The sequence below is a fragment of the Seriola lalandi genome, unplaced genomic scaffold, assembly GCF_002814215.2.
Source record: "Seriola lalandi dorsalis isolate HSWRI2012SDOR001 ecotype SW California unplaced genomic scaffold, Sedor1 jcf7180002054438, whole genome shotgun sequence".
Taxonomy (NCBI): domain Eukaryota; kingdom Metazoa; phylum Chordata; class Actinopteri; order Carangiformes; family Carangidae; genus Seriola; species Seriola lalandi.
Genome location: NW_019524991.1, coordinates 481161 through 498447, shown reverse-complemented (window position 1 = coordinate 498447; position 17287 = coordinate 481161). Strand labels below are relative to the sequence as shown.

General features: G+C 43.5%; 1 protein-coding gene across 1 annotated transcript in view; it reads right to left on the bottom strand.

The window, feature by feature from the left end:
- Positions 1–14: 14 nt before the first annotated feature.
- Positions 15–17287, bottom strand: part of syne1a (spectrin repeat containing, nuclear envelope 1a) — a 117250-nt gene continuing 99977 nt past the window's right edge. The window contains exons 122-144 of the mRNA XM_087175262.1: positions 16794–16941; positions 16610–16704; positions 16289–16523; positions 15792–15986; positions 14312–14437; positions 13002–13157; positions 12175–12333; positions 11728–11894; positions 8585–8747; positions 7759–7946; positions 7358–7508; positions 6581–6763; positions 6209–6346; positions 5316–5507; positions 4501–4819; positions 3615–3683; positions 3034–3167; positions 2791–2917; positions 2462–2673; positions 1664–1870; positions 1359–1487; positions 634–897; positions 15–504 (exon numbers count right to left, since the gene is read on the bottom strand). Coding sequence (XP_087031388.1) covers positions 343–504; positions 634–897; positions 1359–1487; positions 1664–1870; positions 2462–2673; positions 2791–2917; positions 3034–3167; positions 3615–3683; positions 4501–4819; positions 5316–5507; positions 6209–6346; positions 6581–6763; positions 7358–7508; positions 7759–7946; positions 8585–8747; positions 11728–11894; positions 12175–12333; positions 13002–13157; positions 14312–14437; positions 15792–15986; positions 16289–16523; positions 16610–16704; positions 16794–16941 — 3919 coding nt within the window. The 3' untranslated portion in view covers positions 15–342. The remainder of the gene's footprint in view (positions 505–633; positions 898–1358; positions 1488–1663; positions 1871–2461; positions 2674–2790; positions 2918–3033; positions 3168–3614; positions 3684–4500; positions 4820–5315; positions 5508–6208; positions 6347–6580; positions 6764–7357; positions 7509–7758; positions 7947–8584; positions 8748–11727; positions 11895–12174; positions 12334–13001; positions 13158–14311; positions 14438–15791; positions 15987–16288; positions 16524–16609; positions 16705–16793; positions 16942–17287) is intronic.

Below are 17287 nucleotides of genomic sequence, written 5' to 3'. Positions count from 1 at the left end.
TTAAATATCTTTAACTGTTACTTACAATACAACCTTTTTTCATGCATGTTTTCTAAAATACGATATCGATGAATCCATTAGAGAACAGTTTTATCATATAAAACGAAAAGCCAGGATTTCTTGTACATTTTTTTAGCAGATCAACATGGTGTGGGGCGGCAAACAACATCTCAAACAAAGGGAGGGGTGGGGGTGGAGGAGGGCAGCAACAAGTCTTTTCATGTACATGTTAGCAGAGCTGTTGCAAAAGGGAAAAACATTTATGTTGACCATAAAAGTAAAGTGGTAGGGTGGGAATATCTATGAGACGGCAGGTTGACGGTGATGTTGATTTACTGTCTCTTATGGAGCACAGATGCTAACCCCTCCCCCACCCTCCCGCTCCCCACTGGACATTATGAGGGAAAACTTTACCAATCGTTTGCGACTCTCGAGGGTCACCTCTGACACAGGAGCAGCTGATTCACAGATTTCTGTTATGCCAAGAGGCAACGGCAAGCAATCCTGAAAAATAAAACAACAGTCACTTTAATATTTAGATCTACATAAATAAAACTGCTGCTAATGGAGAGGAGCGTTTTGTTGGTTCAACATAAAGTGGCTGCTCCTTCATTCACTTCAGTGTTGTCTGACCTGCTGTGTGTCCACGGTCTCCAGTCTCCTCTCCAGCCCCTCCAGGTCTGAGCTGACCTCCCTCAGGAGCAGCCTCAGCCTGTTCCAGATCACGTGCACCTTCTCCTGGGCCTCAAGACACTCGCTGCCCTGAGCCTGGATCTGTTCTGAGGTCTGCGATGGCGGCAGCAGGGTCTGAGGTTTAGTGTTGACCAGTAGCTGAGCCGAGAGCTCCTGAAGGGACGACACCTTCTGCTGCGAGTCCAGCAGCTCACGCTTGATTTGCTGCAGGACAGGAGACAGGGTTATGTTTTTAATCTTTCTTAGTTTTATATTTTTAACATATTTCACTGATGTTGTTTCTTCTTTCTCTATATTTGTTGTAGTTTGATTTGTTCTAGTTTTAGTCCTATTTATGAAGAATTTAGGGCTCAGCTCTGCATGAAAGGTCCTACACAACTAAAGCTATTTGTTATTTTTTAGAGCTATTGTCTATGTCCTAGATTGAGGGGTAATGACATCAAAGAAACCTTACGATCACAACATATTGTAATTGTTGTCCTTAGTTTTGCTCAGGATTCCACTTTGCTCTAGAAACTCCGTAGTGAAACCCAAAGTGAGCTTTAGGCACCAAAGGAGGTTTATTAAGTGACAGTGGTTAATATAAAAGGCTAAAACAGAGGTGATGAAACTCCCCTGACCAGATACGAGTCTGCGTACACAAGGCTGGTAGCAGAAGGAAGTACCGTCAATGTTTTGTGATGAGCTCGTAATGTTTCACGATCCACTTTGGGAGGGATGGGCACCACCTCGTTCCTCCTGCGGTCGATGTTCTCCAACCACAGCAGCAGACCGTGGCTCATCTCATGAAACTCCTGAAAGGAAACATGGTATGACTGACAGTGGGTGTGTGTTATTACTCTTCTATTTATCCCTTCTTTCTGGTTTGTTAATTCATTTTTGCTGAGGCAATAATCACACAGGACAGTGTGGATACAATTTGATAGAGAAAAAACAAAGTTAAACCTAGTATTTTGTGTGTTTTTTGTACCTGGCACTGCATCAGCGCCCTCTGCAGCTCCTCCCTCCAGTCCTCCAGCGAGGTACCGAGCCGATCCCAGCGCGAGTTCATCTCTTTCAGCCCGTCTCTCAACTCCCAGGCCTCCTCAGAGTCGGGATCTGATTGGAGGAAGTCTGCGCTGCTCAGGTTGATGGACAGAACCTCTGACTTGTGGGCATCCATCCCCTTCTGCAGCTCCTGAGAGCGAGAGTCAAAGAGGAAAGTATTCAGAGCAGCATCCAAACATACGGGTCAAGAGATTGCTTACAGCGAACCATGAGCCCGGCCAGACTTTATGTTGCTACTAGAGAGGAGGCTGGGAATAGATGAGGTGCCAACAGATAAAGTGCAGGAGGATTAGGCTGAGGTGGTCGGGACACATTAGATGCAAGTCATTAGACTTCAGAGGGGTGTATTTATAGATTAGTGATATCTTGTCTAATGCTTTACAGGCAGCAACAGCTGGACTGGTTGTGTGTTGTGTTGTTAGTGTGTGTTTGAGTGTGTGAGGGTGAGTTGAGGGACAAAGTTGTTTGAGCCCTGCACATGAAGTAGGACATTAAAACAATGCCAGTGGGGTGAATTACTGCAGAGTAGTGAATTCTACTGTACAGGGACTAATAAACATAAATAAATGTGCACAAAATAACTGCAAGTGCAATATCCAACTCCATGAAAGGTAAATTATCAGAAAAAAATGTTCATAACAAAGTGGTGCAGAAAAATCTTTCCTAACGTTTGCTCTTCTAATACAGTGATTGAAACAGACACACAAAACCATGCACTAACCTTGAGCTTCTTGATTCTCTGCTGGATGGTGTGTATATCGGTGCTGAGATCGAGCCCTCGCAGCTGGCTGAGTTCAGCCTCGGACTGACCCAGCCAGGCCCTCATGGTCTGCAGATCTGTGATCAGCTGCTGCCACTGCTGCAGATTCTGTTTGTGTCGGTGTTTCTCGCTCAGGGACTGAGCCTGGATCAGCTCCCAGCGCTCGATCACACCTAGTGGAAAAACACAGATGCAGTTCAAACAGCTCACACAGTATTTACAGGAGGAAGTAATCTGATATGTGTGTGTGTGTGTGTGTGTGTGTGTGTGTGTGTGTGTGTGTAACTGACCTGCACTCTGAGTGTCTGTGCTGGTGGGGTTGGTGAGCCCCGGCATGTCATCGTCATCTTCAGTCAGCTCTCCCTCTGTTTTCTTCACGGCGTCTATACTGCCTCGACACTCTCCCATCAGACGCATCTGGAATAAGAGTTACAAGTATTTAAAGCCCTTTTTTACCAAAATCTTGCCTGATGTACTTCTCACTCATGTTAGAGTGCGATTTAAGGCAGAGGAAGAGGAAGAAGAGGACTCACATAGCCCATGTATGTGGAGTCGATGTCGGGGCTGGAACGGTTGGCACTGGCCTCTCTCTGCTGGAGGTGATATCGTCCTGCGTCCAGAGCCTGATCCAGCTGTCTCAGACTGGCCTCCAGCTGGCCTGGCTCACCTGCACAGAGACCGCAACAGGGTCAGGAAATATAAGGGGTGAAGTTTGCAATGATAAAGCTTTCGTTAGCAGGCAGTTGGTGTAGACCGATGGTGTGGCGGCATGCATTAGTCTGAAATGCAAAATAACGGCACATAATGACAGAAAGAACAGAGAAGTCGAGTTTTAACATGTTAAACAATGAAAATAACTGTTAAATGAAGGAGCACAAACTAAAGACAACACAAAAAATGCGATGGTGGAAGTGGGAATTTAGTGAGCAAGGCCTCAGCATGCAATGGTGTCATCTCTGCAAGGAGATAAACAAAGATTTTTCTAGATGGTGGAGCATGCAACTTTGATGAGGTTTCTTAGTATGGGGGTAGACCTCTGTTAAAAACAAAAGAAGCCTGTTTTATGTTTTGGCATGCTCTTCCTTATCAGCACCAGAGGGCTGCTGTTGCCTACCAGAGGACGATTTCAGTGTGTTCTCAGTCAGTTTTATATAGGCCTCTGGGCTCTCTGGGATAACTACATCTGGGAAGAGAGACAGAGAACATATACTGCTTATAATGTGGGCATGATTGAATGTGACTTCTCTGCTAATCTATGAATGCACTGGCACTGATGTCCTCGTGCCGGATCTGGATGTTCAACTGATCTCTGTTTGTGTAGAAGATTTCTACTTTTTCCCCCCCATCATGGCAGAGAGCGGTTTTCATTTATTATTTCAAAATGTGAGTGTAACTGGCACCAGACTGATAGAAATGACAGGACTTTATTTGAATACTTGGTTGGTATTTTATTTGAAAAGATACCGTAAGTGCCTTTTTTTTCAAGATGGCTTAAAGAGCAAAATGTTACAATACTGGGAAAATATATTTGTGTAATAATCTCTTGCTCTGTGATGTATATTTTTCCACTGGCAGACTGAGTGTCATGTTTCAAAATCACACATCAGCTGCTATAAACCTAATGACAGATACATATTTTTAAAATAACTTCTTACTATATACGAGAATATCTTTGAATAAACTTTTCGATTTCAATCCAAGTTTTTCATTCATAATAGGAAATTTGAATTTATCATCTATGTAGCATTGTGTGTTTTACTGTAGACAAATTTGCATATTAAAAAAAGACTCAGCTATGGTAGTAAAAATAAATTAAAGTAACTAATTACATAAGTACCAATGCAATGCTGTCACTATTTTGCCTATAATGAGAACTAAATTTAATGGTTCTTTCAAAGGAACTTCCTATGAAATACTTGTTTCACAGACCTTATAGTTACATCCATAAGAAATCAGCATGTATAAATTAAGCCAATCACAGTCCCTGAAGTTGGACCAACCTGACAGCACTGTGGCAGCCGTCCTCAGATACTCATCCTCCTCCTCTTGCCCTCTGCTCCTTTCCCCATGGCCTCGTCCTCCAGGGCTCTCCAGACCTCTGCTCAGGTCGTAGTCATGGTCCCACTCCAACGGGATGGAGTCCACGCTGGCCGGAGTGTCCCGTCCCGAGCGGTCGGCCCGGATGAGGGTGGCCGTACCCGAGGCTTGACGGCTGGATGTCCGGGGCAAAGAGGAGTCGCCCCACTGCAGCTCAGAGAGGTCGCCTCCTTCCTCCACGTCCAACTCTCTGTCTGAGCCATCGAGCTCATCGTCAGCCAACTGTGCGAGACGGGCAGGAAAAGGATGAAATGAAAGAAAGAATAATGTAAGAAAGAAAGGGAGTACACGCAGAAAATGGAGGGTCAGACATGGTAGAGGTTATCAAATTTCTAAGTATGTGTAACTAAGAAGTGTGAGAATGCGGGTTGTGAGGCACAGTGAGGTGAGCGTGTGCGCTGTACTGACTGTTACCATGCTAATATAATGAGTGTGTATTCTGTTCCTTACCAGCTGTCAGTGTGAAACTATGTCTGACACATGTTTTCACCATGTCACAGGAGGTGAAGGAGGACAGCTGTAGTTGTTCATTTTGCTATGTGTTTACAGAGCGCTTCGAGTTCCCCGAGTCAACTACTCACTGTCACAACATCACAGCCAGTTTCACTTCTCGCAGTGAAACACAGTCAGCAGCAAATACATTACCAGTTACATTCATTTATTACATGACAATGTGTCTTAATGCTACATGCCGTGTCATCTGTGTATCTGTACTCACAGGCAGACGCGTGAGTTTCTTGTAGTATCTCTCAACTCGTCCGAACACCTCCTGGCAGTATCTCTGCAGCTCCTCCAGCTCCTCCTCGATGACGGCTGCATCCAGAGGTTCGCTCTTCTCGATCAGAGCTTCACCCTGCCTGAACACCAGCTCAATCTTCCCCGTGTTCAGGTAGATCTCCTGCTGGAACGCCTGAGAAACACACACAGCAGAGGTCAGGGCGAAGGAGGGCTGCATCTAACAATCCTTTTCATTATTGGATAATCTATTGATTGAATAATCACTCATGTATTCAATCAAATGTTTTAAAAAAAAAAAACTATAAAATGTTAAAAAAACAAAAAAAAACAAAACTGAAAATTACAATCACATTTACTGCAGCAGAACTCAAAGTAAAGCCTCAAAATTGTCAAAAAACTTGAGAATTTCAATTTACAGTGATAAAAACATGACAAGAGCAATCAAATATTTGCATTTGAGGAACTTTAACCAGCAAATATTTCATATTTCTTTTGATAAATAACAAAAATGATTTAATTCCTTATTATTAACTAAGCAATGATCCAAATAAAAGTTTCAGCAAAGGATTTTTTTTTAAATCCACTTCTATCATTACATTACATTGTATTTTTCTTTGTTGTATTCTGTTACTTTAGCTGCTGCAGAAGCTGAAGTTTCCAATTATTACATTTTTGCCTCATCTAATCAATTTTCATCTCCTTCCTAGAACAGAACAGTTTCTGTCTTGATAAACTACAGAGGAATTTGTTCACCTCATACTGTGGTAGATGCTTTATTAGAAAAGGCTGAAAAAATAAAAAGTATGACTGATGCTTTGTACTGATACATGGAGTTTCTTCACAGTATTCAAACATTGTGTCCGTCCGCCTCACCTTGAGCTGTTTTATCTTGGCCTGTACGTCACACTCAGAGAAGTGCTCTATGTTGGTGAGCTGGAGGTCCATCTCCGTCAGCCACACCAGGATGCTGTCTCGTGCCGACTCAAACTCCTCTCTCTGGCTGATGAAGTGCTGTGTGAACACAGCCAGACAAACAACGATTCTTCATTTACTTGAGTTTTTCTCCATCTGAATCGAACTAGCTTACTTCCCAATGTATTTAAATGTGAATGGAGTAAAGCAGTAAGATATTATTATTCACGGAATAATAGAACAAGAGCTTGCTAACGGAGAGGAAGACGCATCAGCTGTTAGATTAGTTCCATATATTTCACAGTGACTTGCTAACGCCTCATGTGATGTTACCCTGAGTCTGCGTAGGATGGCAGCCACCCTCTTCTGAAGGTTATCCCATCGCTTGTTCCCATCATGCACCATTTCTCTGAGACGGCAGGAGGAGTCGGTGCGGTTCTCGCGGGCCAGGCGGCGGTATTGTTTGTTGATGAGCTCCAGCTGGGTCAGACACTCCTGCACCTGACGCTGGAAGGCCTGCGATGAAAACCCACATACATACACACATTAATTAAAGCTCTGAATTAACACACACTTTCTTGCAAATATATATGCAATGTTAAATTCTTTCCTTCAAACATTTTTCACATGCGTGCACAGAGAAAACACACACTTTGCAAGGACCACAGCTAACCCTTAAAATCCCAAAATATGTCAAAAAAGGTTATGTTGTTAACTGAATGAACTTTTCAGTCAGGCACAAGCAGGGCAGATGGCAACGGTCCAGGCCAGACAGTGAGCCAGCAGGAATGTGCACGTGCACACTGATGGACCGCAGCAGCTGAGCAGACCGGTGCAGACAAGTTTCAGTAACATGACACTTCTCTCTTTCTCTCTGTTTCCTCTATCCTGCAGTGATTTTGCTTTGCTTTGATTTATTTTGCTCATAAAGAAGAATTTAAATATCCGACAGAAAAATTTTCAAACTTCAAAGCATGCACATATGAGAGTTTTACATAAAAAAACAGCCATACTGTTACCTCACTCACACACTTTGCTACATGCAAACACAGCGCAACAGCAGTGTCTTTTTTACTCCACATTCTGATAATAAAAGTGAAATAAACACACCTCAAACTTTTTCAGCTCCTCTTTAGCAACGGTGTAAAGAACTCCAGAGGAGTTCGGCAGAGCTGCTGTCCTTTCTGAGGCCTTCAGCCAGTCCTCAAACCTGGAGTAATCATCCAGAAACTTCTGCCACAACCTCCACGTCTCTTCGATCCTGCAAAGAAAAATCACTCATGTCATGGCTAAATCTTCCTAAATACATATGATTGTACGGTCAGTGGCGGGACAGTATACTGCAGAAGGCAATGGGATTTAGTTGGTATTACTATCTATGATTACATGTAAGTTTGCAACTCTTTAAAAAAACAACAAAAATAGCGCTGGCTAACAATGTTTGGATTTTATCACCGGTGCATGCATATGACCACGGTATATAGGACTGAATTTATCCAAGATGCACTGACTTGAGCCTCCTCTCCATGGACATGGCACAGATGTTCCTCCAGCGTCTGTCCAGCCCTCTGGTGGCCTGCTGGATGGAGTCACACTCTGTCTCCGTGGAGCAGGCATCGCAGTCATGCAGCAGGACTTCACACAGGTTCAACACGGACGCCACGCCTGTGCTGTGTTTCTCTATGTCCCTCTGCAGCTCCTACAAATCGGTGAGAATTACAATTTGACTTTTTCAGCACTCAGAGGTTGTATGTGTATGTTGTGTGTTGTATGTAGCATTTTGCATTTCTTTACATGAAAACTGCACTTCACATAAACCTCTGTTGCTTTAAGTTGCAAAGAGGGTGTGATTTGATGTCTTCTCCCGCTGTGTGGTTCAGCAAACGTGTCTCTACGGTAAACAGGAAGTGCACAGGCTGCCTTGTAAACTAAATGCTCGTGTTCTGGAGAGAAAGGAGGTCAGTGGGTTCTCAGAATCTAGTCCAGATTTAGAGCAGCGGCTTGGCAGCAGGAAGAATACTGATACCTACTGTAGGCTAGTTTTAAACAAACAGCAGAGATACATGCATGAGTCATGCTATGATTTCCTCATGTGCTTCAGTGTCACTCATTTTCCACCAACAATGTGCCTGTGTGCTTGTTTGTGTGCATACAGTACTGGCGCAAGACAGGATGTTATTACCACACGTTGGTCAAGTGATGCAAATTTCTTAAACATCATCATGAACAGAGAGTTTGACGGTTACCACTGCATCCCTCGTAAGGCCTGTAAACAAATCTGTAATTTTTCTTTCTCACTGTTGTAGCCCAGCACTGTTTGTGTGTGGTTCCACTTGCCTGCTGCTGGTTGAGCTTCCGCTGAATCTCCTGGTCGTCACAGGTGTCGTAGACGATGGGCCTGGACAGCTCCGTCTCGATGTGAGCGAGCCAGGACCGCAGGCTGCTCATGTTTTTATCTAACTGCTGCACTGCGACCAGGGTCTCCCTCAACTTCTTCACCCTGTTAGACAAACAAAGTCAGAGTCAACACACGGGACAGCTGTTAACAGCGACGGACAGTCTGGTATGGGAGAAATATGTTGACAGACAATTCACACAGTCAATGTAACGACACACTATATACATACTGTAAATATAACTGGTAAATCAAATAAAATTAGGATCAAATAAAAGTGTATCCAGCTGATATCAGTGTTAAAGGCATGAGAAGTTGTTGAAACGCATGTAAACAGTCATAGAATCGACGACGCATACTGAACACATTATTGATCTGGTTGTGAATTTAAGGTAAGAATGTCTGAATACGACAGAAAGCATTCTTTAGCTCCATCCATGTAGTGGACACAAAATAACAGAGCTACTGTGTGCCATGTTCAGCCAAACAGAGCAGAAGAGTAATATGAGTAGGAGAGTTATTTTTTTTAGAGATCTGTGCAGATATTTTTGTTGGGAAGCGATGAAAACCTTATTTGACCCCAACACAACAACTGGGAACCGTTTTGGATCTGCAGACGCCAGACATCTCCCAACTCTGACCACTGCAATCTATAATATGTGAATGATGTTTAAATTAGCAAGCATCGAGCTCTGACATCAGTCTGCCCAGCTAGCTCAACATTCAACGCCTCACCCTGCAAAGCAATGCAACGCTCACTGTCAGACTTGATCAGCATGAAGGCGGCGGCTGTTCATTATTACATATACAAACTACAACAGACATATTCAGCAGGTCTGCTCCACCTTATACTCTCCGCGTTACGATAGCACTGACTGCGGTGGTCTGAGTGAAGATGCACATCATCCGCACCTATAATGTGGCATTAGATGCTGCATGATATCAGTTGCACACCACATCTCGAAATCTTACTAAACCTGCTGTTAAGCATCTCACAATGCAAAATACTGTGGGACACAGTAGTTTGACTTAGGACACTCACTGCTTTAACTTGCACGTTTTAAAAGCTTGTACAGCTTCATTCCATCAGGTCAGGTCAATTACCATGTCAGTCAGAAAACTATCATTAACACTCCTGCTATTGTCTGAACTGTCTGGAACTTACTGTACTGTGGCATCTCCACCCTATGCTGGGAACACAGACGGATTAAAACAACACGGCATGAGGCTAATTTACTGTTAAATCCCTTAAAAACAAAACCAACAACTTCAACATAAATTCTCAAGTTTGTCCTGCCTGTTGACATCGCAGTCGCAGTCTGGCAGATCCTCCTCACTCGAGCATCCTGCCATATTATCCGTCCCTAAATCCAAAACCATGGGGGTGCGGGATTCCCAAATACAACGTTAACGGCAGGAAGTGTTACGGTGTTGATCCAAACACTCTTCTCTTCCGTCTGCGAGCTCGACATGGGACTTTCTCTAAACTCTGTCTGTGCTGAGGGGGGAGGGCCAGCAGGTAGTGGTGGGGTGGCACAACTGTGACTTATCAACTGTTGCTCTCCAAGGTTAAAAAAAGAGAACTCCAAACAGGCATGTGTGTATATGTGTATGTGTGTGTGTGTGTGTGTGTGTGTGTGTGTGTGTGTGTGTGTGTGTGTGTGTATATATGTGTGTGTGTGTGTGTGTGTGTGTGACTGCCTGAGAGTGACAAGTGCTGCTGTTTCTAAAACGAGACTTACAGTCAGAGGCATGTGCCGCAGAGCTGGCCTGTGTTGGAAAATCAGACAACAAATACACACAGAGAGATCGTGGACAGAAGCAAAGGCTGCAGGCTCCACGCATGGGAGTAAAGCTCGGTGGACAGCGCACAAACTTGAAGAAAAGTTTTCCAATAATGATAATATGTTTGCAGGAGAATAAAAATATATCCTCGATTGCACAGAAAATAAAAACTCAAGAAATTGTCAAGAGGTTCTTTCACAAGATAACAAAATGCTAAAGAAAACGGTTCATTGTGAGGTTCTCTGCTTCCCGTGACAGCTGCAAAGCGTTTGTTCCTGTTGTTTTAGTTACGGACGGATATAAGAGACAAAGAGAGTGCAGCTGTCTGTATGAGGTCAGATGTTGTCCTCTCTCTCTCTCCTTTCCCTCCTCCAGGACAGTCTCAGAGGGCAACAGCCAGAAAAAAAAGGCCGGGGGAGGAGGGGTAGCCGAGGTAGTATGAGTCAAAGTTCATAACATACAGAAAGAGTTTTTCTTTTTTCACATTTAATCAACATAATGAAAGAATGTCTATGTCTCTCACTAGTCTGCAGCCGTTTCAAAGTGCACTTTTGATTTGACTCAGTCGGTAGCAAACTGGTTCCAACTCTGTTAAGCAGAAGCGTCCGAAGTGCCAAAAAGGCAGAAAGAGACAGAAGAGAGGAGACGAGGAGTGATGAGGAATGTGACCTCTCTGCTTGGTTTGCGGCTCCACTAAAGTAGAAGTCCCACTGACACCAGTAAGGAGCTCAGGAAATGCCTCAGCAGCATTGTGGGAAAACGAATTCCCCTCGTCACGTGTGTCCTGGAGTGTCAGGACGGATACCATGGAAACGAAGTCAGGCCAAAGCATGCCTTCACTAATGTAAACCCTTCTCCGCTAGGAGGAGTGATACAAAGTGTAAGGTGAAGTGCAAACACACTGATGAGTACTTTTCAGTCTCAGCTTTTCAAAAGCAGGTGAACAACAGAACAAAGATCATATATTTATCTTATATTTTTCATTCACAATGACCACAATTCATCAGAGAACAAACTAAAGCCAAACTACATGCCTGTCTTTAAATGTTCTTGCAGGGATTTTTTAAACAGCTCTTCTGTTCTTGGATCCATCCAATTGATGTTAACCATAATATGAAGTACTGACCCTGAACTGCTTTAGCCATAGGACACATGTGCTATACAATTAATAATTGGTTTGACTTTTTTTCCTTTCGTTTCCAGTTCGTCAGAAATTTCCTTCCCACCTTCACAGAGACAACACAAACTCTACTATCAAAACATCAATCTCCGCCTGTTCACGAGAGTTTCGTGCACCCACCTGGCAGCAATGAGGTCCAGCAGGTGTTGCCAGCGCTCGCTGACTTTGCTGAGTTTGTGTTGGATCTCGGCCGCCTTGCTGTCCTGGCTGGCCCTGGCCAGGCGCTCACCCATCACCTGCAGCTGCTGCTTGTTCTCCTGAGCTACGCTGATCTCCTCCTGGTAGTCCTGGTGGAGAAACACCAAGCAGGTTAAACACAGGGAGCTGTGGGGTACAGTGTGAGTGTGTGTTCATGCAGCAGTGTGTTAAGAGTCCGGTTATTTTAATATCATGTAGCTGCATTCAAGTAATACAATATTTTAAAGGGTGATTTTAAACAAGCAATCCCAGTTCCGACTGTGTCATTAACAAATAACTATGAACTATGAAGTCCTGCGTGAATAAATGTGTTGTGTTCATTCATTTTTACGTATGTGTATTTAATGTATGTCTGTGTGCTGAAATCACCTTGCGCAGTTTTTCAATCATTTCTTCAATGCTGATGTCTCCATTCTGAGAGACCTTGCTCTCCATTTGTGTGAGCCACTCGCAGAGTTCCTTGTTCTTCTCATTGAACACGGCCCACTCATTCAACTTCTCGCTCACCTGCTGTTTGCGAAGGGAAAGCTGAGGGGACACGGGGGGAGGGGATTGTTGGAAGGAAGGAAAAGACAAGGGTGAGAGTGAAAATATGAGAGAAAATAAGTAGCAACTGAAAGCAGAAGGATGATGACAAAAATAGTCAAGACATGAAAAAGAGTGATGGATTGCCAATTTAGGAGCCGCAAAGATTGAGAGAAACAATATAATTGGTGATGATAAAAGACATAAAAATAATTTGGATTGAAGAGTATATGCTTAAATTAACTGGGGAAAGCTAAAGACAAAAGCCTACTCAATTAATGTTTCTAATTCCCCCTCAAACTTGTGTTTGAGTGTTAGCTACGGAAAGCTAGCCACAGCTGAACACCAACTTTGTCAAATGCACCACAGCTGTTATCTTGGTCTATCTTCAGCGAGGAGGGGCACTGAGTGAGAATATGCACACTGCTCAAGCCAACATTTTTTAACATAGATATGGTCTCTCTTTATCTTATCTGTCCTCTGCATGGCTCAGCTGACTTAGTAATGCTAAGAGCACAAGGCAGCAAAATTCAATTCACTTTGTCTCAGAGAGATAGGAGACAAAAACACTGAGTAAGTAAAGGGGGAAATGAACTAACATCAGCACTTTTGAAACACCCAAGAAAAAAAACAAACATCAGAAGCACATGTACAGAGTACTGTGTATTTACCTGGTGGCAGACCTCTTCCCACTGGCGCTGTAGCAGCTGGAGGCGTTCCTGCAGGACAGTGATGTCATCTGCACTGACCACGCCCTCCAAGGAGTCCCTCAGAAGGAACAAGGAAGTGAGGTCATCAGTCCAGCCCTCCACACTGCTCTCCAACTCCTGTACCCACATGGGATGAAATTATGTCATTACAAGAAATTTTGTACAACAACACAGAGACAAAGATGCATAGCCTTAAATGTAACTACTCTCAGACTGGAGGGATTTCTCTCCTCATAAACAGCCACAGGAGAGCAGGAAAACAACAGCTCAGGATTACTGGAGCTCAACTGTAGCTGTACCTCAGAAAGCAAAACAGCAAACTGACACTGAATATTACAGCAAGGCATTTCCTAAAAAGACACAATATTTCCTCCAAATGCCAGAATTTGATTTAGGTTTTCTGAAAATTGCGTAAAAAAACAGTAACATAACACAATGATGAAAATACATCAGCTACATTTAAGGATATGGATCCAAGATAATGTAACAGAGGCATCTAACCTTGCATCTCCTCCTCCGTCACTGTGACGGTTTTTCTGCTCTGCAATCATTTGTGGACCCGGAGAATGTCTCCATTACGCAACACGCACAAAAGGAAGCACACACATGCACACACACACATACACAAACACACACCCCCACAGCAAGCAGGGATGCTCTCTCTCTCTCTCTTTTCTGCTCACTCTCATGCGCACGCAGCCTCTCTCCCCACCCCCTCTCTCTCCTCAGCTGATGCTAACTATGTGCAGCTACTCTCAATGCCCTCCTCCCCCCTCCGAGGAGCTTGGGGATGTGTCAGGAATGAAATATGACGGCATAGAGAGTCCAGTGGTTAACACAAACCGCAGGGAATCATACTGTGACTTTTCACACGAAAAATATTCATTCTCATTCCAGCAACCTCCTGGCATTATTTCTGCCTGAGCCATATTGATGATTCCTTACTAAAAAAATTTTGTTTTTAAAAAACAAAAACAACAAAATTATAAAAATACTTTTTCAAATTCAATTAGACTTGAAATGCTATGCCCCCACAGGAGAATAAACAAAATATACAACAGAGAATCGAACAAACACGATGACACAATGAAACAGCAGCTGATAGATAAAGATGTTTCGTTTTCTTTTTGGCCGCTGGTCGGTCTGTTTATCTGTTTGTCCCCATAGCCAGATTAAAAGGGTAGAGGGAGGACAAGTCTGTGTGTGTGTGTGTGTGTGTGTGTGTGTGTGTGTGTGTGTGTGTGTGTGTGTGTATATTATGTTCTCCTCACCTTGCATCTGATTTGCTCTGAATGTAGCTCCTCATGATGGTCAGGCAGCGGCAGAGACAGCTTCCTCTTGAAGGCCCTCAGCTTCTCCAGTGATGCATCTATGCCCTTCTCACATCGTTCCCAGTTCTACACACACACACACAATAAGAAGAATGAGATCATAAAACACACACACTCATACGCACTCAAACACACACTTAGACTGTAGATCCTTAAGAGGAAGCTACAGAATAGACAATCATAAGCTGACACACGTATAAGCATGTGTATACATAATTGATGTGGCCTGACTGCAGCTTTGGTAGACACACACACACACACACACACACACACACACACACACACACACACTCACACTCACACACACACTCACACACACACTCACACACACACACACACACACACATACTACATCTGCCAAAAGCTGCAGTCAGGCCACATCAATTACCATGCCATAGATAGCCTACTTAGCTCTGGACATCACAAGCAACACTGAACAGTGATACAGCAAAAATCCAGCAACCAAAGAGAAGAATTAACACAGCTTCATAACAAAGGAGCGAGGCTCTGCTCCAAAGGGCACAGATTACAGCTATTTTTAGAGTCTGAATAACGATCCACTGGAGGGTAAAACAGGGTAATATTTGGTAAGAGATGCAGCGGCCAAGTAGCATACCTGAAGCAAGAGTCATGGTAAAAGGACATGGATAAGGATAAGAATAGAAGCTGTTCCTTTAAGTGAAAGCGAAGGACGACAGCGAGAAAGTCACAGAGACTGCAGGAGAGTGAGATTCCGAAAGAAAGACAAGAGAGCCACCTTCGACAAAAATGTCAAATTTCCGGATGAATCTGAAAAACTGCGTCACTGTGCCTGTATCAAAACATGATAGTATCTCATCCTGTAAAATGTAACTCACAGGGTTCAAATCATTACATCTCACTGCACAGTGTCCATGGTCTATGTGTGTGTGTTTATGCAGACATGGACCCTGAGCTTGCATTTTTATCCTTTTTTTATTTGTGCCATTTTGTAATACTTCATCAGTGAGTGTGTGTAGGTTTGCATACACATGTTTATATTATGCTTAGCAATATATGTGAGGAAGTGAGTGTACTCCATCTCCATCCTTGATTTCTTTTCAGGACTTAATGTGCAACGCTGCATAATTCATGTGATAACCTGGTTTCACTGCTGCATGTGGGCTCATTAAGGGCTCAGATGGGCAAATGCCCTTCAGCACACTTCACAGGCACCTTTACACTGCAGCATGTTAGAAACACAGCTTAGCCTGCAATACAGACTGTGCTCAATGAGGCTTTGCATACTTGCAAAAGTTAGGGATGTCTTATAAAACAACTATGCTTAATCGATAATATTTTTAAACTTACAAACTGCCATCACAAAGTTATTATAATGCTAATAGTCTTTCAGAAACATGAATGAAACTTCTCTATTATTCTTGCTGTATTTTTGTCTGACCTTGAGCATGCCGTGCAGCTCTCTCCTCTGCTGGTCCAGGCGGTGGTGCGCGTGTCTCCACCTTTCCTGAATCTCCATCAGCTCTGTCTGCAGGGTGGACTCGGCCCTGGCGTCGGCTGACAGCAGCAGGCTCCTGCCAGCCTCCACGGTGAGGATGTAGCCTCCCTGCTGCCTCTGGAGCACTCGCTCCCTCAGCTGGAGGAGCACAGACAGGGACAAATGGCAGAGGGGGTACAGGTTAACTAAGGGAGTCTATGGTTGGAGAAGGGGTGGGGGTTTATTAGTGCAGGGTTTAGGGTTATAAAACATGCAAACAAGTATTATGAGAAAATAATTAGTTCAGGGTGGAGGTGTGATTCACTCAATGCTTTCCAAATCTAATCTAAATTTTAATTATAAGAGATAATAAAGTATGAATTTATAAGATTATAAATTTGAATGATTTAATGTGTGAAGTGAAGACCTTTAAAAAGATCTTATACACCATTGTAACCTACCTGTATCTGATCTAACATGTTCCGGGCCTGCTGCAGGGCCACTGCTTCTCCTGGCTGATGAACATCTGGATCATGGGTCACCTCCTGGAGCCATCGCAGCAGCTTCTCTGCCATCTCCCGGTAGTTCTGCCACTGGCGGACCAGACTATCAATAATGCCTCTTCGTTGCTGAGCTCGCCTCACCACACACTGCCACTGATTGCTCAGCAAGGCCAGCTTCAAACTGAAGTTGTCTCTGTTGGTGGGACAAGAGTGATGATCTGTATTTTCATGAGACAGGGAGAATTGTTAAATCGGTTTGTGTTTGTTTTACGCGTTTACCTGTCATCCACTTGTCCCTGGTCCAACATACGATGGCCGTCACTGATGATGGAGTAGAGAATCTGTTGCCTGCTAAACATCTCTGCCTGGAACAACTGCAAGAACACACACACATATTAAGATCCAACACTGCACATAACAAGGACAGCGATCAGTACACGTGCACTTTTAATGCTTCTCTCACCTCGTGGTCTCTCTGCTGCTCCAGCAGACTCTGGTGGTTACCAGAGATCTCAGCAGCCAACTTCTGTTCAGTCTGAGACAGGAAGTCCATCCAGGCCTCGCACTTCTGGAGGAAGCTCTGCTGCTGGAGCAACACCGCCTGCAGTTTACTGGAGAGGGAGAGAGGGATGTCACTCAGAACATAAACATCATTAACATCATGATAAAGATTCAGACACAGCATTAAGATTAGTACCACTTTATAATAAGAAACATTAGTTTATAATGTAATAAACAGTTTATATGTATTTTACACATCAGTTATAAACCCTTATAATTCATAAGTAAAAAGAACTTATGAGTTGTCACATTTGCATATATCTCACCTTAACTTTCTAGTAATCTCTTTATTAATCAATAAGGACCCCAGGAACTTTCTGACCTCACACTTTCTGCAGGACGGCTGCAGATTATCATGGTAAAAAGAAATTTCACATTTATAACTCCAGGCTTCAT